The sequence below is a fragment of the Euleptes europaea genome, chromosome 11 (assembly GCF_029931775.1).
Source record: "Euleptes europaea isolate rEulEur1 chromosome 11, rEulEur1.hap1, whole genome shotgun sequence".
Taxonomy (NCBI): Eukaryota; Metazoa; Chordata; class Lepidosauria; order Squamata; family Sphaerodactylidae; genus Euleptes; species Euleptes europaea.
Window position 1 is genome coordinate 30,141,162 of NC_079322.1, and position 23,222 is coordinate 30,164,383.

The 23,222-nt window shown below is 44.2% G+C and overlaps 1 protein-coding gene across 1 annotated transcript in view; it reads right to left on the reverse strand.

Moving 5' to 3' along the window:
• The window catches only part of NEK11 (NIMA related kinase 11), a 119,366-nt gene that overhangs the window by 86,182 nt on the left and 9,962 nt on the right, over positions 1–23,222 (reverse strand). The window contains exons 2-3 of the mRNA XM_056857067.1: positions 1,628–1,793; positions 1,194–1,312 (exon numbers count right to left, since the gene is read on the reverse strand). Of these exons, the coding sequence (XP_056713045.1) occupies positions 1,194–1,312; positions 1,628–1,793 (285 nt within the window). The remainder of the gene's footprint in view (positions 1–1,193; positions 1,313–1,627; positions 1,794–23,222) is intronic.

Below are 23,222 nucleotides of genomic sequence, written 5' to 3' on the forward strand. Positions count from 1 at the left end.
GTGATGTGGGAAAGCCAGTTGTTTACTTTACCAAAAAGGTGTATTTTCAAACAATTCACATGATTTTAAAATTATTGTCCTGTTATGCAAGATGGATGGGGGAGGGGCTGCAAAAATATGGAGAATGGCCCTTGAGTATCTTCTGGATAGGAAGTTTGGCCCTCCAACCCATTTGAGTTTGACATTCCTGACATTAGGTTTACAGATTTTTTAAAAATGTAAGATGTGATCTTGGTATTTTCCTCTCTTGAACTGGACAGAAACAACACTCCAGAAGCCATACAAGTAGGGCAACCATATTTGAAACCGCTTTATACAAGTACTTTAGTTCTGAAAGAGTTCATTGTCTAGACTTGTTATAGCCAAGAAAGCATTGTTTGGGTAGCTCTAGTACACTTGCTAAATAATAAAACCATTATGCTCTACATAGATGGCTATTTATTTTCCAAAATGAAAACAACCTGCATTTCTACAATAATGTTATTAATCAATATACCAAAAATATATAACAACTTATTTAAGTAAAGGTGACAGTGGCAAGAGTGACATATGCAGCAAAGTGGAAAGCAGAGAATTACCCAGAGCTGATGGAATGGTTGAATAAGCTAACAGAATATGTAACTATGGCAAAATTATCATCTTTGGTACATAACAGATCAATTTCAGAATTTCAAGAAAAGTGGAATGTCTTTTTTAACTATATAGCTAAAAATAAAGAATAGAATTAGATTAAAGCGATATATGTTTAAGAACAAATATATTTCTAGATATGAAAATATGTAGTTCAAATAAGTGTAGATCAAATAAGTTAATAACTGAACTTTGTATGCAAAGCATACAATGTAATAATTGTTTAAACATTTATATAATTTTGTTTTGTCTAAATTTAAAAATAAAAATTTATCTTAACATCTAAAAAAATACTGTTATGAAGATCTAAGGAAACAAACCATAAATAGTTACTGTCTGCGTTTGATAGATACTTCATGCCACTTATCTTTGTTAAAGATTTAAAGACCCATATAAATACAATGTAATATAGTACTAATACAAATATAAATCAAGGTTGCCGAACAGAATTCTATATCAAAGATAAAGGCATTCAGCAAACGTTAATTTTCATGTCAGTATTAGCAACTACAGTGGAGAAAATTAGCTCAGATTTACATCCACATCAAATTAAACGACTATACCTTTCATGCATGTAGTTGACTCCAAGTAACAATTGTATAAACCATTCTATTATTTGGCTTTCTGGAAATACTTTCCCAGCTTCTTTGTATTCTTGAATTTTAAAGTCGAGGTCTCGACCCTGAAACACAACAGCAAAGGTAGGATTTAAATAGGACGGACAGTGCTTGGGTTCAGCTAAAGTGAAGCCCCAGGATCACAAGAAAAATCCACGTGGATGCCCATTTCTTCCACACAGTCTCTAGCCAATCGAGTTCCTTTGTTTATATGCTGCTTTGTGACAGAATCCTCACGGAAAAATGTGTTTTAAATTATCATCTCTGGCCACAACTGAAAATAAATAATGTGCTCTGGTACAATACAAAGAGGTTTTTCACACCACCTCTTTAGGTACTCTCATTTGGTAACTCCTGAAAAAATAACGCCGAGGTCTCACCTCACAGTATTCGGTGATGATGCAGAAACTCTGTCCCTCCACAAAACTGGTATAAAACTTTACGATGGCTGGATGGTCTAGCCTGGACAACAGCTGTGCTTCTAGGTTTGCCTCAACTGTTTCATTGGGCTTGAGGTCTCCCACAGAGATCTCTTTCAAAACTTTCCTGTTGGTAAAAAGAAAAAGATCACCAACAAAAGGCCAGATACAGTAAACCTCAATCCAATTATCACATCCCGGATTACATGCAGGTTAGAGTAACACATGTGTCCTAGGTAGGGTTGCCAACCTCCAGGTACCGGTAAAATTCCCATTTCAAGCTTTAAATTCCTCCATGTGCGTGTAGCTTCATTCAGAAGACAAAGGAATGTACCTTTCCAGTATATGGACGTCTGGCTAAGCCGGAAGCCCATTTCGCTATATTCTCACCTTGTGTGTCTTGTTCTATATATGGACTTTCATATTTGTGAGCCTTTTGTACAAGTCAACGCTTTGCATTTTATTTATTGTAGATTGTGTATCTTTGCCTTTTTGCTCTTTACAACTGCGGTTGTCCTTTTGAGGCTTGCCTCACAATATAGTTATTAACAGCAATTCCATTGTGACAATTATTTGCCTACATTTTGGCTTGTTTGCAAATTGTGCTTTATTTTGATTTCCAATTTCCTATTAAGCACTTGTGGCCAACTTTTGATTACAACCTCCAGGTACCAGCTGGAGATCTCCTGCTATTACAACTGATCTCCAGCCGATACAGATCAGTTCACCTGGAGAAAATGGCGGCTTTGGCAATTGGACTCTATAGCATTGAAGTCCCTCCCCTCCCCAAACCCTGCCCCCCTCAAGCTCCGCCCCAAAAACCTCCCGCCGGTGGCAAAGAAGGACCTGGCAACCCTAGTCCTAGGGCTGCCTCTGAAGGCTGTCCAGGAGTGACCGTTGTCCCAAATGCAGAGGTGAGATTGCTCACTGGTGCAAATTATAGGGAACATTTCAGTTTCAAATACCCTGCAATGGCGGCCAACTTGCTTCCAGGCACAATTCAAAAGTGCTCATTTTTACCTAGAAAGCTTCTAAATAATCTGAGGAAACAGAAGGAACCGCTCACATTAAACTGTCAGGTTGAAGTCAGCTTCTAAGGGCTCTGTTGTGCATGTCCTCCTTTCTGAAGCCCAAAACAGGGCCTTTTCTGCTGCAGCACCCAGCATTTGGAACTCCCTCCTTGCAGAAATGTAAGTGGCATCAAGTCTGTGATTTTTTTTTTTTAGACACCAGGAAAAAAAGCCTTTCATTAAGTGAGATTTGGGAGTGGTGCCAGGAGACGGTGGAGTTTGGGGAGGGGAGGGACGTCAGTAGGGATGTAATTCCAGAGTCCACCATCAGAAGCGGCTATTTCCTCCAGCGAAACTGATCTATGTAGTCTAGACATTAGTTGTAATTCCAGGAGAATTCCAGGTCCTACCTGATAGTTGGCAACCCTAGTTGCCAGTACCCTAGTTGCTGCTGCTTCCAACAGGAAGAATCCTAACTTTCAGAAATGTTAGTACATTCCCTGCTGGCCCTACAAAGTACCCAGGAATTATGGGTTTCGAACCAAGTCTAGAAAGAAATTTGTTAAATGCCAACAGCCTTGCTTGCACCCAGCCCCTCTTCACGGGCCATCTGGACTTCCAGCCTGGCAGCCACAAGTGGCAGCTGGTCTTCTGAAGCGTCCTGGAAGTCGAAAAGCCCAAAACCTGAAGGGTCTGCTAGGATTTTGGCCTCTGTGTGGTAAGCCACCATAGCATCTTCATCCTCTGAGGGGGCCTCCTCAGACCCAACCCTGCCACATACCATTGGGTCAAGGTATAATTGATACTAGGATTGCCAAACCCAGCCTGGAAACCAGCAGGAGTCTAATTGGGGCGGGGGGGGGGGGACACATGGTAGGGGAGCACATTGGTGATGATGTGACATCACTTCTGGGACAAACCACAGTTCCCGTTCATTCCCAGAGAAGATTTTTTTTTCCTGGAAGAGGCATCACACTGTTAGCCCAATAGTCATTTTTTCCCTCCCACCCCCACTCCATGCAGATCCCTTGCCCCACTGGGGGACTAACAACCCTATTTGTGACACATTTATTGCACTGATATTTTGCACTTTTCACAGTGCCATCCTAAACTGAGTTACATCCTTCTAATCCCACTGATTTCAACAGACTTAGAAGGGTACAGCCCTGCATAGGATGGCACTGTAAGTGTACACCTAAAACTGTAATGAATCAAGAAACTGCTGGGTGTCTCCAACAAATTAGCATTTGAAGGAAAATATAGTGATCAAGCCAGTAAAATAAAAAAACTCTTAAGCTCAAAAATAAATTAAAAATGCATACTTTCTAAGAGTGTGTATGTGTTTAATTGGGATGCTAATAAAGAGCCAGCCAAGATTTCTGCTAATTGGAAGATTAATAAAGTAATCCATGCTTCATTTATAAATACACATACAACTTTTCCATGCACTAGGGAAGCACCATAAAACAATACTGGTTTACAGAAGATCACCTGTTGATTATATGGATATTAAATGGGATTTTAGAAGAGGTTTAAATAAACCAAAAGATTTATTGTGGTGTGAAGTCAGCATTTCCTGTTTTTAAAGAAAACTGCTGTTCAATCTTGCTTAACCATAAATGTTAAGGGTGAAAAATCTTTAACAAAGGAAAGGGATATAATTTGTTTTGCAAGAATAACTGTAATAAATCCTTGTAAGTTATTTCTTCATAAATATCACCCATCAGTTACTGGGTAAGTGCACGATTTTTTTTGAACATAAAACTTGCCCACAGCCCATCTGAAAATCTTATAATGAAACATGAAATCTGCTTGTCTACATCTCTGCAGACTCTCTCAGTGCTAATAAAATAGGCAATATCTACAGCGATCTTCTCATCTTTGACTTGACACCATGACATTATTTCTTCCTGCTCTCAGCTCATGTCACAGAACTGTCAAATAGAACGAGTCTTCTTTAAATATCACTTAATGCAAGATCTTTATGCACCAAAAGACATCAATAAAAACTTGACACGCCAGGACAGCTTGTCACCTAATTCACTCAGTGATTTGGATGCTGCCATCACCTGTCAAACAACATGACAAATGTTTATCTTATTAAAATTCTGTCACCAGATAGCAAATGAAGATCCTGGACACTTTATAAACAAGCTACTACTTTGCTACTACAGTATGCTAATTCACGCACCAAACTAGCCCTTTGGCCATTGTATTAAGGGGGGAAAGTTTTGCAACACAGTTGGTGATACTGTTACTTCCATACTGCAATACCAGTATACAATTGCTTTTTTACAAGATGATTTTTAAAAAGATAAGAGAATGATATTTCCTCTTCCCCAAAAAAGCACTTTATGGCTATAACTTGCAGAAGTGCTCTCAAGGATGTTACCATTATTTTTCAAATTGTACATGTAAGACCAAGAGGGTGAAGGGAGGTTGGAGAAAACTTTTTTTTTTTTTAAAGATGCTATTTAATAATTAGTGAAAGCCTAGCCGCAGGAATCTGTTGACACAAAATAATGTTATCCTATATGTATAGCCACGCTGATCTGGATGACCCAGACTAGCCTGATCTCATCAGATCTTGGAAGTTAAACAGGGTCGGCCCTGGTTAGTATTTGGATGGGAGGCCACCAAGGAAGTCCAGAGTTGTTATGCGGAGGCAGGCAATGGTAAACCACCTTTGAACATCTCTTAGCCTGAAAACTCTAGCCATAAGGTGGCTGCGACTTGATGGCACTTTCCACCACCACATGTATAGGTAAGTATCAAAAACAGATTGGATAAGGTTAATGATTGATGGTGTCCAATATTCCTTATTTCCCTATAGCTATTCATCATTTGTATGGATCATTTATTGTATTGTATGCCAATAAAGGTCTTGAATTGAATTGAATTGAGATAAGTATACTATTATATGAGTCCTTCTCCATGTGGTGATTACATTCCAGGGGTATTTTTAGCTGGACTTGTTCTCTTCGGAGGTAAGAACATTGAAGATTTATGACCTAGGTCATAAGCAAAGAGGCATTCCTAAAGGGCAGCAGATCGACGACCCCACATCAGATCTCAGAGAGATCCTGTACTCCCAGGTGCTTCAGCCAACTCCCACCAGTATGCCCGCCTCTATGTCTCTTCCAGAATTTAAACTGTTTTCTTCACAAAGCATGTTGTTCTTTTACATATATAGATAACAAGTGGGGACCCACAAGTAACTAGCAGAATCAGCCATCCTGTTTCCCTACTTCCCCTCCCCTCACCACACCTTTCAGTCTCTCTCTCCTCCCACTCTTTCTCTCTTACTCTCTTTGTCTCTCTTACTTATTTTTTCTCTTGCCATCATGCCCACTGTCAGTCCTCTCTTTCTCCCTCCCTATCTGGGCCACCCTGTTTTCTCTGGGGCCATAACGAGGCCACACTCTCTCCAAGTCAAGTCAGGTCAAGTGAGTTTATTTGTACAGCCAGAGGCAGTTACAAAGCATCCTAAAATATTTACAAAATTCTAAGAAAACTGATTAAAGATTAGTTACAGGATAAAAAGTAAAACAATAGTTATTACACAATCTATAATCATACAATAAAGGGAAAAAATCCATTAAAAGTAAAAGTGCGCTTGCTTGCTATGCCTAAACAGTTTCCTTCTTTGCGGTCTTGAGGGCTCTTATCTTCTTAGCAGCCAGGGCAATTGAGACATTCTATAAGTCACATGTGCATCAGAGTTTGATAGTAGAAAAATCAATTTTTCGGTTTCAGAACAGAGGTTTAAGCCTTTCAAAATCCCATCCAGAAATTTAGCTCTGGGCTCCCTATACAATGGGCATAATATGACATAATGAAATATGTCCCCCAGAGACAGGATTCCACAGATACATATGCGTTGTTCCTTTGGCGTTTGACTATACCGACCTAACAAAAAGGCCAAAGCATGGTCTGAAATCGTAAGGCCACTCTGGGACTCTGAACTGTGAGGGTAACTAGATATGAAGATCAGAAGTGATCTCTCTCCAGAGCTGTCAATCGCCCCTCTGGCTGTGGGATCCCAGGCAGCATGTAAGAGCCCAGCATAGCCGACTCCCTGCCCGCCTTCAACCTTGGTAGAGTGGCTCCCCCTACGTAACAGTGCTGGTTCACACAGGGTTGATTTCACTATATTTGTTTCCTGTATGCTTGATGTATGGTAGCAAAATGCATGGACATTGAAAAGTAATGTGTTCAAGAAAATATACACATGATATCTGTAGCATTAGATCTGCATTAGCCAATGCAGAGATCCAAGTCATCACTTCGTGCTACAGACACCAAGTGATAAACACGCACATTAACTAACCTACCATTTTTTAAAAAATTAAGTGAAATATGTCAACCACTTTTTCCCAATAATTTCACTTAAGGAAGCTTATAATAGAAAAAAAATATAAACCAACAATAAAAGCAGTATTTACAAGGTGTATAAACCAACATTAACCAAGAACCACAAAGGGTTTCACCATTAGGAATCTTCACAACATCAGTCCTAGGTAAAAGGACCTATTCAAGGGCCAACTTCGCAATGCCAGAAAACTCTTTTTGTAAAACAAACGGAGCCTGGTCAATCAGGCCTCTATTCTGAAGAGCACCTGTCGGGTTAAACAAAGACCCGGCTTGAAGTCTGGCAAAGTACATATGTTTACAAATGTACTGGCTACATGTTCTGCCAGAGTGGTGATTAATTTGGTATTATAAATACTGCCTGCTGCTGACACCATAAGCTTCTCCGCGTTCCATAATTTCTCAGGGCCAAGTAGGGCATCAATTGTCAGGATGAGTTTACCATTTTGGTAGTTCAGCAGTGAAGACCAGCAGGATGTTGAAAAAAAGCCTAATACCAGAATGAATACTTAAAAGTTATATGCAATAAATTAACAAAACACCTAATGAAGGGGGATCATCTAGTTAACAAACTGGCCCTACGTCTTGTGTGTGTTTTAGACCTGGGTCAGAAATACTGCATTTCGCATTTTAAACAACTTTATGGTGTGTATTTTAACAATTTGTACCACTAAGGAAGGCCTATTGGCTGAAAGGTGTTTGGTTTTAATGATCTTTTAAACCATCTGTAATGTACTTAAGTTTTGTTAATTTATTGCATGTAACCCTTAAGTATTCATTCTGGAATTAGGCTTTTTGTCAACCTTCTTGGTTACCTGGTCTTTCTGGGTTGAAGTTTTCTTTCCCTTTCTGTTCTGGTTTTGCGACCAGCAGGATGTACCATTGATGATATAGGGTCAGAAATCTACAGCAACAGGAATCACTACAGCAGTTCGGTGATCAAACTGGGATGATTTTCAGCAGACTTAAAGAAGCAGGCTTGGCTAAGATTTTATGTTGCTGTTAACTGCCTGCTATGTAAGACGAAAGATACTACTTGAAGAGCTTGTATAAAGACTCAGTAAGCTATCGTTTTGTAAAGCGATCAGATGATCTTGCTAGGGAACAAAAATATCTTTTATACTAGGGAGACTTGTATATCCTATATGGTAGAAAGTATGGACAGCACTACAAAAATCCTTGAAACCAAGCTTGTTTTCAGTCTGACATCTATCATGGAATGAAGAGAACTTGCTCATTGTTATTTTGCTAAACAACCACCATGTTGTTTTGTCAGTAGGAGGCAACAACAGCTTTGCACACAGCATGTTCAAATGAAGGAAGAAACCAGTTTAAGTGTTCTGATGGGCTATATGCAAGCCCCTATGGGCTATATGTTAGCCCCTGCGGGGCTAACAGCAACTCCTTTTGATCTTTTGGAGCTCGTAAGCAGTGAGGCAGTGAAGGCTTAAGCCCCCTCTTCCCACAGTCCTGATCTGAATGAACCCATGTGTGCCTGGTAATTAAGTTCTGCGTGTGGAACTCCCAACACACATCTGGTTGACAGGACTGGGATGGTAGGTTTGCCAACTCTAGCCATGGAAATTCCTGGAGATTGGGGGTTGGTGCTTGGGGAGGGTAAAGTTTTGGAAGAAAGCTTAGGGGGAATGTGATGTAACACTAGGACTTCTGTTTCTCATAGACCATACGGCATGCCATAGTGTCTGCCTTCTGAAGCTGCCTCCAGGGGAACTGATCTCTGTAGTCTGGAGATCAGCTGTAAGTCTGGGAGAATTCCAGGCCCTACCTTGGGTTAGTATCACTAGAGAACGGACATGGAGGGGCATGCATAAGGACAATGTAACATATAATTAGATCCTCAGACATGGCTGTGGAACAGTTCTATTGAACAGCCTTTCCAGTACTGACACGGTTAAGACCATGGAGAGTAAACAACCCAAAAGTGCTATAGAGAAGACTAGGAGATATGCAAAAACATCTGATGTGACCTATTTAAAATCTTAAACCAACTTGAGTGGAAAAATGGTTCTGACATACATGCAAACACGCTTCCCACTTGGCCGACATCTAATTTACAAAACAAAGAACAAATCTGCATATTTCTGTGTTCGGTATACTCTGAATACTCAGCAATGAAAACCCTGAAGAAGGAATTTTTTTCCTAGTCAAAAGAAGAGTTATTCAACATGAGAAATAAAAAGAGACCATTGTCAAAGTCAAACAGCAAAACATGCATTTTCCCTCTGACAAGCAATTCCAACCTTGGACTCCTAAAGAGACAAAACACAATGATTGTGTGTGTGGAATGTTGACTGACACTCCAAAGTGCCAGAAATACATTATACAGGAAGTTATAAGACATATGGGTGTCAACCAAACTGTACAGTCTCTGGAAATAAAAGATTTGGGTACATAGTTTTAAAATCTGGCATACACGAAGCATTATGGATTTCCTTGGGAGTCTGAGGAGGCCACATCCAAAACACTGCCTGGAGCTCAAAGAAAAATTACGTTGAACTCGGTGCAATAAGAGCAAATGATCGTTGAAAAGGTTCACGAAGAAAGAACAAAAGAATCCTCTGTATGTATAACAATTAAATTCTTGGTGATTGAAAGATATACAACCCGTGTTCAGTTTGTAGAATGCGCACACTTTGGACTGATTCAGACATAATGCTGCTAATCTCTTAACTATGGAAGAAATTAAGAACTCCCCACAAGGTTTATATCCTCCTCTCATTTCTCCTGGCTCCCACATGAATTTCCCATTCTTATCAGCATTCAACACTGTGCAACATTAAATCTACATTGACACCAACCATGATTAGTTTTTAACTCGTTTGAAGCCAGAAATTGAAACTTGTTTGTGGAGCCTGTTTATGAGCATTGTTGTGGATGTAAGGGCTGCACCATAGTTAACCCTGGCATGGAAAGAGGATACATTTGCACAGGAGGGGAAAAGAGAGAGGCAGAGGCCCTGTTATCAATCTCCATGTTGACTGCAATTCAGAGACCAGCAGTATTTCATGTACACTAGGCTGCTCTGGAAGGACTGCACAGACATAAATAACAGTAACAAAAGTCATCAGCAAACAGCTTTGGAGACTGGGGGAAAGACATGTGGAATGCAAGCAATAACCATGGAAATTGGGGTATAGTAGGGGTATAGGAGTTAGCTGGACTCCTATGCTAATTCAAAGGTTGGTTATAGCCTGTGGATGGTTTTGCCAGAAAAAGAGGTGGCATTAATGCAAATATCCTCCAGGTATCAATGGAGAGACAGGTGACTATCCCATTCTTCATTCTCTTCCCCTTCAGCCTCAATGTAAGATAGGATTCTGACTTTGCAACCAAATACGGTGCACCACCAGGAGTCTATAAACCCCAACCAAGGAACATACTGGTAATTCTCACTGAGAACTGGCCTACTACAGTGGGCATACACTAGGATCCTGGAAGACTCAGGTTTGAATCCCCACTCTAACGCAGGAACTTGCTAGGTGACCTGAGGCCAGTCACATTATCTCAGCCTAACTTAACACGTAGGGTTGTTGTTTTGAGAAAATGCAGCAGGGGGAGAATGAGGTTCTAAGCCATTTTGGGTCCCCACTGGGAAGAAAAGCATGATATAAATAAATGATTACAGGTGTCACCCACAATACCCGAGTGAGGCTGCTGGTCAGTCTGGCAATAATTTTGATTAGAGTGGATTAGGGCTAGATTACTCTGGCCCCTGCTCTAAAGATCTGGGAGAGTACACAGGTGGCACTTTAGTGACTGGATACTGAACACAAAGGCAGCGCTTTGAACAAAGAAACAAAAACCCAGGAAGACCAAAAAGAAATGAAAAGGCCCTGAACATCTCTTCTCTTTCCAGGACTCTCACCAGTACCCGGAGCCTTTGGATACACTCACCAGGAACATCAACTCAGTCCCTATAATGGGGATTGGAAGGACAAGGTGCCTTATGCAAGGGAACAGTGGAAGGGATGCCAAGGTGAAAGAGCCCATGGGCATTTTCACATATGCCGAATAATGCACTTTCAATCCACTTTCAATGCACTTCAACGATTATTTGCAAGTGGTTTGCCATTTCACACAGTAAAATCCAGCTGCAAAGTGGATTGAAAGTGGATTGAAAGTGCATTATTCGACATGTGTAAAAGTGCCCCATGCTTCCAAGCATGATAATCAAACCTGCTCAGTCCCTGCCCCAAGCACACAAGAGAGATGAGTATGCAGAGCACTCAGACACCCCTTGCCACAGACCGTCTCCCTGTCATTGCCATATAAGGAAGCTATACTGGGTTGATTAACCTTACTCCTACCTTACTTGAAAGGTTGCAGTAATGTGTCCCACACGGACGACACAGATCACCGAAGCTAAGCAGGGTCGGCCCTGGCCAGTACTTGGATGGGAGACCTCCAAAGAATACCAGGGTTAGGAAACGGAGGCAGGCAATGGCAAACCACCTCTGAACGTCTCTTGCCTTGAAAACCCCACCAGGGGTCACCATAAGTCAGATGTGACTTGACAGCAAAAAAAAAAAAAAAAAGACTGGGTACTAGGCTGCTCCGTCCACCCCTTCAAACGAAGTGGGGAGGAGGGGGCAGGGTTCAACCACTGGCTGGTGGCAAGGGAGAGTCAGTCTTTGCTCACGTCAGGGCCTTACGCAGAACTGGGCGTGGCCCAAGGAAGGGGCATATATGGACTTGCTCCAGGCTGGCCCTCCCTCTTTGGAGACAGCAAACAGAGAAGGCAGAGATTGAATTCTAAACTCTGTTTGTTTCAATTTGTCTCAGAAGTTCAATTAAAAATGGAACAAAATGCTTTTCCCCATGGGTTCCGTATTCTGGCATTTTCCTGTGCCTAGATGAACATTATCTAATGCATCTCCTCTGATATTGTCATCACATCAAAAAAAAAAGGCTAACCTGGTAACGCAGAACAGTCTAGGTATCTGGAATTCTTGGACACAGAGAAAAGAAACTCAACATGCAGGAGAGAATATTGTAGATTACTATCAACAGCTCTCTGCACACAAAAGCGACGGACTAAGAATACAAAAAAAATATTCAGAGATCAAACTGACACTAGAAGAGGAAGAAAGAAAAAAAACATAAGCGGGAGAATTCTCCAATAGAATGTTCTCAGAAGATAAATGGCAGCTGGTCCATACTAGCAGTCCACTGCATCTGTCCCAGCCTAAGGCTTAGAAAGCTGTATACAGCATATGCTAATGTGCCAGGAAGAGAAAACAAATGCCAAGTTATATTGCTCTACAGTAAACTCTGCCAAGAAGGTTCCTCGGAGGGGTCTTTTATTCAAGGAATCACCCAGCAGTCCTGCCTAGATTCATTTGTTTGGTTTATTTAAACAAGTACAGAAGATACAGTCCTTGTGAAGACAGGAGAAAGAATTGTTTAATCAGGCAGCGGGGGACTGCTGCTAGCCCACATTTGCCGCAAAGAAATTTAAGGGCTTAAGGTAAACTGTCACTTTCACATACAGCAGGCGCCAGCGAGATCGAACTTGTACACCTGAAGCCACGGGAACGGAGACAAGCTAACATACCACCACAGCTTTCTGCAGTTGTGTCAAAAGCTAAGGGTCTTTCTAGGTCCTCAGAGCATTTTGCAAGACCCTACCTTGACTCTTTTGGCACAGTAACACATTTTTAGAAGCATGAGTAATGTCCCAGGTATCTAGCCCCCTTTGTTCCTCAGAGACCTAGAGAAACTACCTGTCTTGGAATGCCCACTGGGCGCTGGTCAGCAGTGGTGACTGGATAGAGGCCAGTGTGGGCTGAGCGGTTTAGGCAACTGTGAAGACCAATCCACATAAGCAGAGCTGCCTGGAAATGCCCTTACTTGAAATCCATATAATTCCTATCAGTGCCATCCACGTTCTTTGCTATGAAGGATGCCATCGGGGAATACTCTCATAAGACAAAAACTGTAAATGCAGAATCTTGCTGAGGCAATTGATGCAAAGCAATTCTTCTTGAACTGGATTGTATGTCCTATGAGAGCAGTGGTGGATCTACTATGAAACTAACGAAGCTTAAACTTCAGGCCCCTAATCCCAGAGGCAACTTTTTTTTTTATGAGTGAATTTTTCAATAAAACCAATGGAGTTTTTTTAAGTGTTTGTTATTAAAACCACTATATTAGTGATAGAATCATAAGCCAATGGATTGAAGTACTTAATATTGACCTTAGAATATGCTCTAATACCCATTTCATATGGCCTCAAAATGTCCCTGAAATTGGTCAAATCTCAACATTTTCTCGGGGGATTCCAGCACTCGAACCCCCAGCTGTATGGGCTTGCTGAGCTCGCCAGAATCTATTCATAGCCTACATTTGGGCAGCTGGATCCTCGAATCCTTCGTTGGTACATGGCTTAATAGTTCTATAGCTCAGACTTTAGGCTAGAGCCAATTGGAACCATAAAAAGACACTCGGAATTCTCAAATCAGGCTGCCCTCGTCTTGCTTGTGCATTTTAACACCAAAATCAGATTTTCACCTCTTTATCCTAACAAGCCCCCTCTGATGACCTTCTACCTCTCGATTAGAGAATGAACCAATACATCTGCCATAGAACAACCCATCTGAAGAAGATAACAGCGGTTACCCAGACCTCATTGCTGGTGGGAAGGGGCTCACTGTGTGGCCCATTTCCAAGGACTCCACCCCACCACCCTGTTCTCCGCCATTTGGGCCTTGAGGTCCTTGCAAGGCCCTTTGGACCTTGTTGAATGTTACCCTATTGTTGGTGGTTGCGAAGGGGCCCCCATAGTAGTTCAAGCTTCAGAGTCCCAAAAATGTAGGTCCGCCACTGTATGAGAGACTCAAATAAAACAAAATATACTTTGATACAGAAACACCTGGTATTGCTGCAATTTAAAATATTTCTAAGAGTTTCTTTTTCTCTTGAATGTTAACAGGAAGGCTCAGAGAAAGGATTTATGCTAATAGCATAGGAATAGTGACGCGTTATTTGACAGTGTTCAAAAATTCAAAGTGTAGAATGTTGTGGAAATAATAAATTAACTGCCAACTCAAATGTAAATTGGTGACATGATTGCCAATCAATATGTAGGAACAGAAAGTCCATTTAAAAACAGATTGTAGCTGGCCTTGCTTAGGTAAGGCGATTAATCATCAGGGGGTGTCTGAGGGCACAGGCAATAAATTTCAAAGACTGATGCATTAATAGAGAAGGGGGGGGGACTCCAGCGACACAAATGATGAATTTTGTTTATTATAAAGAACTACTTCCTCATTTAAAATAAAACAGATTTATGGGGATTTATGTGGGAGAAGTGAGATTTTTTTTTTATTAAGTAAGCTTTATGACAGCACCCTGCAGTTGGGTTACATTACGCAAACACAAAGATGCTATTCCTGGGTTAAGCGCAATGGATAGCATCGGACCACTTCTAAATCCTCTTGGCACCTGCAAAACCCAGTGTTATGCAACTGCAGTGAAATGATGCTCACATTTAATACTTGTTTTGCAAACAGGCTAACACCAGCAAAAACCTTATGCTGGCAGTTTCCAGTCAGCACAAGGGGGGCGGGGAACTGGGTGTGGTGGGGGAGAAGCAAAACTTTGTCAGCATTCTGTCCCTGGTAAAGGCTCGCTCTGCAGTCAGAATAATGTTTCACCAGCAAAAGAGTGCAAGGAAGAACACACCCAATGGAATCACTGAAGAGCCTTGGATGACCTCTACCTTCCCCCACCCACCCCGGGTGGCTGCCATGTCAGATTAAGCATTAAAGATTCAGATCACTTATCAAAAAGCATAGCATGCAGTTACATCAGTTTGCTCCCAAGTCTAGAAAAACGTAAGTATATAAAAGAACAAAAGTTTAAGGGGGAAGCTTTGCATAAGAAGACGACACTGAGCAACTATACATTTTATAGAGATAGCCAGCGTGGTGTAGTGGTTAGGAGCGGTGGAGCCTGATCTGGAGAACCAGGCTTGATTCTCCACTCCTCCACATGAATGGCGGAGGCTAATCTGGTGAACTGGATTTTTTCCCTCACTCCTACACACAAAGCCAGCTGGGTGACCTTTGGGCAACTTACAGCTCTGTTAGAGCTCTCTCAGCCCCACCTACCTCACAGGGTGTCCGTTGTGGGGAGGGGGAGGGAAGTTGATTGTGAGCCGGTTTCAGTCTCACTTAAGTGGTAGAGAAAGTCGGCATATAAAAACCAACTCTTCTTCTTCAAAAAACAAACAAACAGATAACTTATTTTCTCATGACCCTTACGTGTATTCTGCCGGACTCCATGAACACTCACCCACCAGCAAGCTCAACTCTACTATTGTAAATATAGCTGCAAAAACAAAGCATCTCATGCAGATAAAGAAGAGATGACTCAAAGAATACTCTAGTGTCTATTCTGCCCCACTGTTCTCGGCACTTCAATATGTGCACAATACTCAAACACCCCTGACTACAGTGTCTCTCTTTCTCCTGAAATATGAGGAAATGTGTGCTTCCTTTAGGCAAAACTGTAGTAGCATTGGCTCCTGCAAGAATGGCACAGGATAAGTGTATAGTTGGAAATCCACACTATCAAAGGCAGGGAAGCTCCCACTCTGCCCAAAGGAAGACAGTGACCTTTGTTGGGGAATACCAAGCACTCAGCTCTACCTGCTGGCAGTCCTCATTGTATGATCCTGACTTATCCTTCCTTGCAAGACTAGAGCCAGAGGACACGGCAAACTGTATCTGCAGACAACATTACAACACAATTTCTCTCACTGGCTGAACAATCTCAGCCAACAGCGGAATCCTGAACATAGACATCAGGGGAGGGGGAGAGAAACTATTTAGATGAGTACATGCACCCAAAGAGAGAATACTGGGTTGGGACACATGGACTGAAGCAGCATCCAGATGATGGCACCCTCTCTCAATGATTCATTCAATAAGGACCTGAGCATGGGTACTGATCAGTGCAGCTGTTAACCATTCATCATCATCATCATCATCATCATCATCATCATCATCATCACCTCTTCCATGTTGTAGTGCGGTGTAGTAGTTAAGAGCGTCAGACTCTAATCTGGAGAACCGGTTTTGATTCCCCACTCCTCCACACGAAGTCTGCTGGGTGACCTTGGCTCAGTCACAGTTCTCTCAGAGTTCTCTTAGCCCACACAGAGGCAGGCAATGGCAAACCACCTCTGACGTCTCTTGCCTTGAAAACCCTATGGGGTCACCATAAGTCAGCTGTGACTCGAGGGTACACACACACACACACAAACACAACTTTACTCCGGTTAGGCAGAGAGGTAATTGGGACATTCTGTCAGTTAGACAAGAAGCCCGTGCTCATGGTTAGAGCCTTGTGGAAAAGCCCCAATTTGCAAACAGAAACAGGCATAATCTCTGTCACAAATTCATCCTTTCAACAACCTCCTGAGGTAAACGTTATTTCTGTTTCACAGGTGAAGAGCTGAGAGCGGGCTAACAAATTCAAGGCCAATCAGCAAATTCACAGTTGAGCAGAAATATGAACCCAGGACTCTTGGATCTGATTCTAACAGATAAACTGCCTCTACACCATATAAAAGCTTGTGGGATCAGACCAACTTTAGCACTCTGTTGCCAACAGTGCCCAGCCTTCATTCCTCAAGAAAGGCATGATTGAGTTAACCTATTATCTTCCCAACTACATCTCATAATCAGAACAAGTGCTTCTCAACATGGAAGTTCTATTAGTTGTCCACCATGATTGCGCCTCAACAAGTTTCCTTTCCTCATGGTTTTATTTAGTTTTATAAGAAAAATAATTCTTTACAATGGCTTGGATTCAACAGTGTGCCAGCAGAAACATAAATGGACTTCGTGCAGTTCTGCTTGCACAAAAGCTAGTGCTTTCCTCCCTATATATTATATGCCCAGAAGCTGGTGCACAAGATCTTGCACAAGCAGAAACACAAGTGGAGATACAATATGTTGGACTTAGAACCATCAGCCACCACAGTCTTTTTTCTTGTGTTTCTGCTTGTGCAAGAATTCTAGCACATGGAGATTTTGTGCTGGATCCAACCCTAAGTCTCCGTTTAAGCATACCTTTTACCTTTACCTTTTATCCCTTAGAAGCTCCTTGATCAATTGATCTTGAGCAGCATATATCTAGTGTTGGAGGGATATAAGGGTTTAAGCATACAGAAGAACAATGTATGCCTCCAGCAATGTAAAGTACATTCCTGATCTCCTGAAATCAATTGGAGTTCTAAAAGAAGGGACAATGTTAATGAATCTGTATCACAAGTTAATACCATTTAAAGGTAGTAGACACTGCACTACATAAAAGTGACTCATGAGAGGCGCATAATAGAGAAAGTGCCAGGAATCTGAAGAAGTAAATCTGAATGTTTCTTAAATCAATTCTGTTAAGTGTACTCTTATCTCACAATATTGTTCATTAGACAAGGTATTAAATATTGCATCTCAGTTGGACAACTGTGAGATTATGTCATATGAGGAAACATCACCTTCTTTACTTGTTTTCACTAGGGAGGCTGCTGGTAATTTATTTTTATTAACAAGCATCAGTCTAGTCATAAATCTGTCACTTTAACACTGATTATAAGCTGTTTACTCTCCTCTGCAAAATCCCATTATACATGCAAAACTATTATGCATAAAAGTCATTTTATAGTCTATAAATTGGGTGTTTACAGATTGACAAACTGTGGTGAGAAGCACTTGCAGCTGTTTTTGGACGTAAGAGAATGATGGACTTTAATTCGTTCACGGCATTATATCAAGGAAAATTCTATGACTGCTTTTTCTCATGAATATTTTCCAGAAGAGTTAGACCAGTTTTAGTTCTTTTGAAGTAGCTGCTCATAGTAAGCGGCTTCAGGCACAGAACAACACTGATCGCTATTGGAAGGAAAATCCAGCATCAGCCTAACCATAAAGAAACAGCAGCACGGACTACATTGTGCTACCCAATACTAGCCAAATGTCAAAACACGCTCCTCAATCAAGCATAAGTAGTGCTACCTAAAATGGTCTATCTTCTATCCTGGAGGGCTCCTGAGATGGCATTATTCCAGCGCCTCTACTAGACTATGCAAAAATCCATGCTTTTAAAATCAATGTTTAACTTCTTTAAAAAAATTAAGAGTTTTAAAAGCATTTCAGTTTTCAGCTCTAAGGTTCTCTTTTTTAAATAACTTAGTTTAAAACAAAATTTGAAACTCAGCTGAACGTAATGCAAACGTGTGATTTTTAAAAAAATAACTATGGTCCTTTTGTGAAAAACTGCTTGTCTTTGTAGAACAAGGAACAGTGAGAAAAATATTGCTGTCAATCATGCACCGCAGCACTTCCTGTACTTACATTATGATTCAGTGCTGCTGTCCAGAGTGCTGCTGGCAAGTCACTGAAGGTGTCACCCACCAATCCATCAGGGTGGTGTTTTACTCCTGACCTACTCAGTAGCTATTACCTGCCCTTGCTTCTAGCTGAGATTGTTTACTTTTCTGGGGTAAGGGTGGGGCAGGACAGGGCACCGTCCTTACATGACACAGAAAAGAGGCAGACCAGAGCCAAAAGAATCCAACTCTGATTCAATATGCTAGCATCAAGTCCTAAAGGGCTTTGGTTCTATATACTGACAGTTTCCACCTCCGCCCCTGCTGCCTCAACACCAGATATCAATTTTTACATTCAGCTGAGATTACCTCTTAGGAACCGTATTTTTCGCTCCATAAGACGCACTTTGTTCCTCCTCAAAAGTGAGTGGAAATGTCAGTGCGTCTTATGGAGCGAATGCAGCGGTAGCGGGGTGCCGAGCCGGGTCGCCAGGCCGGCTGGGATGCCGCCAGCCAGCTGGGGGGGTGGGAGGCCCCTCCCAGCCCCCCAGCGCAGCGGTAGAGGGGCACGGAGCCGGGACGCCAGGGCCGGCATCGGGAGGCCCCTCCCAGCCATGCAGCGGCAGCGGGGTGCAGAGCCGGGCAGCCCAGGGAGCCGGCTTGAATGCCGCCAGCCAGCTCCAAGCCGCCCAGTGCAGCGGCAGCGGGGCACCGAGCAGGGCAGCCCCGGGAGCCGGCTCGGCTGCTGCCAGCAAGCTGGGGGTGGGAGGCACCTCCCAGCCGCCCAGCTCAGCGGCAGCGGGGCGCGGAGTCGGGCAGCCCCGGGAGCCGGCTTAAATGGCGCCAGCCAGCTGGGGAGGTGGGAGGGGCCTCTCACCCCCCCCAGCTGGCTGGCAGCACCCGAGCCGGCTCCCGGGGCTGCCCGGCTCTGCGCCCCACTGCCACTACGCTGGGTGGTTGGGAGCCCCGGGAGCTGGCTTGAATGCAGCCAGCCAGCTGGGGTGGGTGGGAAACCCCTCCCAGCCGCCCAGCGCAGTCGGGCAGCCCCGGGAGCCGGCTTAAATAGCGCCAGCCAGCTGGGGAGGTGGGAGGGCCTCCCACCCCCCCAGCTGGCTGGCAGCACCCGAGCCGGCTCCCGGGACTGCCCGGCTCTGCGCCCCGCTGCCGCTGCGCTGGGCGGCTGGGAGGCCCCTCCCACCTCCCCAAGCTGGCGGGGCGCAGAGCCGGGCAGCCCCGGGAGCCGGCTCGGCTGCTGCCAGCAAGCTGGGGACGCCGTTCAAGCCGGCTCCCGGGGCTGCCTGATTCTGCGCCCCGCTGCCGCTGCGCTGGGCGGCTGGGAGGGGCCTCCCACCCACCCCAGCTGGCTGGCTGCGTTCAAGCCGGCTCCCAGGGCTGCCCGGCTCTGCGCCCCTCTGCCGCTGCGCTGGGCGGCTGGGAGGGGCTTCCCACCCACCCCAGCTGGCTGGCTGCATTCAAGCCGGCTCCCGGGGCTCCCAGCCACCCAGCGTAGTGGCAGCGTGGCGCAGAGCCGGGCAGCCCCGGGAGCCGGCTTGGACACCTCTGTGCTGCCATCCCAGGCAGCGAGGAGTTTAAAGACCCCCCCGCCCGGCTTCCAGGGACTGGAAGCCGGGCAGGGGGATCTTTAAACTCCTCTGTGCTGCCTGGGATGGCAGCGCAGAAGAGTTTAAAGACCCCCCTGCCTGGCTTCCAGGGACTCCCTGGAAGCCCGGCGGGGGGGTCTTTAAACTCCTCTGAGCTGCCTGGGATGGCAGCGCAGAGCACTTTCAAGACCCCCCCGCCGGGCTTCCAGGGAGTCCCTGGAAGCCGGGCAGGGGGATCTTTAAACTCCTCTGTGCTGCCTGGGATGGCAGCGCAGAAGAGTTTAAAGACCCCCCTGCCCGGCTTCCAGGGACTCCCTGGAAGCCCGGCGGGGGGGTCTTTAAACTCCTCTGAGCTGCCTGGGATGGCAGCGCAGAGCACTTTCAAGACCCCCCCGCCGGGCTTCCAGGGAGTCCCTGGAAGCCGGGCAGGGGGATCTTTAAACTCCTCTGTGCTGCCTGGGATGGCAGCGCAGAAGAGTTTAAAGACCCCCCCGCCCGGCTTCCAGGGAGTCCCTGGAAGCCCGGCGGGGGGGTCTTTAAACTCCTCTGAGCTGCCTGGGATGGCAGCGCAGAGCACTTTCAAGACCCCCCCGCCGGGCTTCCAGGGAGTCCCTGGAAGCCGGGCGGGGGGATCTTTAAACTCCTCTGTGCTGCCTGGGATGGCAGCGCAGAGGAGTTTAAAGACCCCCCGCCGGGCTTCCAGGGAGTCTCTAGAAGCCGGGCGGGGGTGGGGGAGGTCTTGGAAAGTGCTCTGCGCGGCCCTGCCCACCTCCCAGCTGGCCGTCGGCGCGGGGAACGCGGGCTCGCGCCATCCCGACGCACCCTCCATAAGACAAGTTTTAGAGGAGGAAAACAAGATTTTTTCTTGTTTTCCTCCTCTAAAAACTAGGTGCGTCTTATGGAGCGGTGCGTCCTATGGAGCGAAAAATACGGTATATTGTAGCCATGCCACATTGAATTTAAACAAAGACAACCATGGTAGCGGGTCTTCAGTGTTGGATTATCTTTCTCATGAGATTAATCAAAGCTGGAGTCTGAGTACTCCCCCACAGAAAAGGAGGTTGTTCCAATATGGACTGTAAACATTAATATCTGCAATAGTTTTAGTAGTTGTGGTTGTCATTAGGCTGGCAACCCCTAGGAGGTTTCAGGGGCAAGGCTAGGTGTCACCACAACATTCCTTCCAGGCACATAACCGGAAATGATGGTAAGGCATCACTGCAATGTTTTAGCAATCTCCCAAATCTCTATGGTTTTATCATAGAGATTTGGATCGCTAGAGCGCTAGCGTGATGACACTTTTGGTTATGCAAATGGAAGTGACAGCGCAGCATTGCAGTGATGGCACATACCCCCTCCCATTTTTCTCTCACTCCTGCATCTGGTTTCCCGAGTTATCATCCCTCCTGGGCCACTGAAGGGAGACATTGTTGTGTAGTGGTTAGAGTCTTGGACTGACACTGGGGCGGCCTGGATTCTAACCCCCATGCTGCCACATAGCTTAAGCTAGTCACACACTCTCATCTGAATCTACCTCACAGTGTTTTCGTGAAGATAAAATTGAGGGGAAGAGAACTATGTATGCTGACCTGAGCTCCTTGGAGGGAAGGTGGGGTAAAAATGAAATAAACAAATAAGAAGACTATAAATTCAACTATCCATGTTACTTTAGAAATATTTTATTTTTCTACTAAGTTGTTCAGGAAGGCAGAAGTTTGCCTTCGATCGCAAGGAAGTGATCTCAGCAGGAGAGGGGAAAGCGCTTAACACCGATAGATAGGAAAGCACGGATACTGAATTATTTGAACAAACATGGGTAATGAAGATAAAAAGCCTTCTCACTGAAGAGTATATCTTAAGCCCACTTGTACTTTTCTCAAAGGAAAATTATAAATACTTACTATAAAGCCCCTTTCCCCTTTAAAGTGAAACTCAAATATTTGCAGTTTAATTAAAATACAGACATTTCTGCAGACTCAAGAAATAATTATTAAAAGAGAATACAGCATGTATAGCAAACACTAGAAACCACTGTTGATGTTGCATTACTGCCATCTACAGTTCGGAGCCATGTCACACCATCTGAGAGCTACTGCTAAACTTGCCTCCTTTTTCAAGCTGAATAATCTTGTTTAAATGTCACACATGCCAGTCACTGCTAATTTCAACAGAAAACCAAACTTTTCTCTGGGCTAAAGAACATGTTTACAGTTTGGAGAACTAGGCTTTGTGAAAGGGAGCTTCATGAAAATCAGGGATGGTTTGGAGACTTGTCAAGTCCCACCCGGCCACCAGCGGGGGATGGGAGGGTAGAATTGCCAGATCCAGGTTGGGAAATTCCTGGGGATTTGGGGATGGAGCCTAGGGAGGACAGGGACCTCAGTGGGATTCGGTGCCATAGAGTCTACCCTCCAAAGCATCCATTTTTTCCCAGGGGAACTGGTCTCTGTAGTCTGGAGATGAGCTGTAATTCCAGGGAGATGAGCTGTAACCCCCAGGTCCTACCTGGAGGTAGGGTTGCCAGGTCCCTCTTCGCCCGGCGGGAGATTTTTGGGGCAGAGCCTGAAGAGGGGAGGGTTTGGGGAGGGGAGGGACTTCAATACCACAGAGTCCAATTGCCAAAGTGGCCATTTTCTCCAGGTGAACTGATCTCTATCAGCTGGAGATCAGTTGTAATAACAGGAGATCTCCAGCTAGTACCTGGAGATTGGTAACCCTGGCTGGAGGCTGGCATTCCTAAGACTGAACATGTACACTATCTTTCCTCCCACCCGATTCTCATGTGAATTTATCTTACCTTCCAGGATTTACTGAAGTATTAGTTCTGTACCTGGGTTAAACTATTGTTAAAATTAGCCAAGATTGCCCACAAACCACAATTTGAAATGGGTTTGCAAACTATTATTTTGTATAGTCCTGCAGTGCATTCCTAAGCAGGGTGAAACCCTTCTAAATCTGTTTGAGTCAATGGGCTTAAAAAGATGTAACCTCTGTTTAGGACTGCACTGCTGGTTAGATCTAATTGAGTTAGCACCTAGGCAGATATAATTCTAATTTTGGGTTACAGCAAACTACAGAAGGGCAGGAGAAATGTGCATGCAGGCAGGGAGAGAAGTTGAGCCTGTGAATCTGAATTAAGCCATATCCAAGTTTAGTAACAAACTGCAGCTCTATTATATTCACCTCTAGAGACAGATGGATAAAGCCTTTTATCCAGG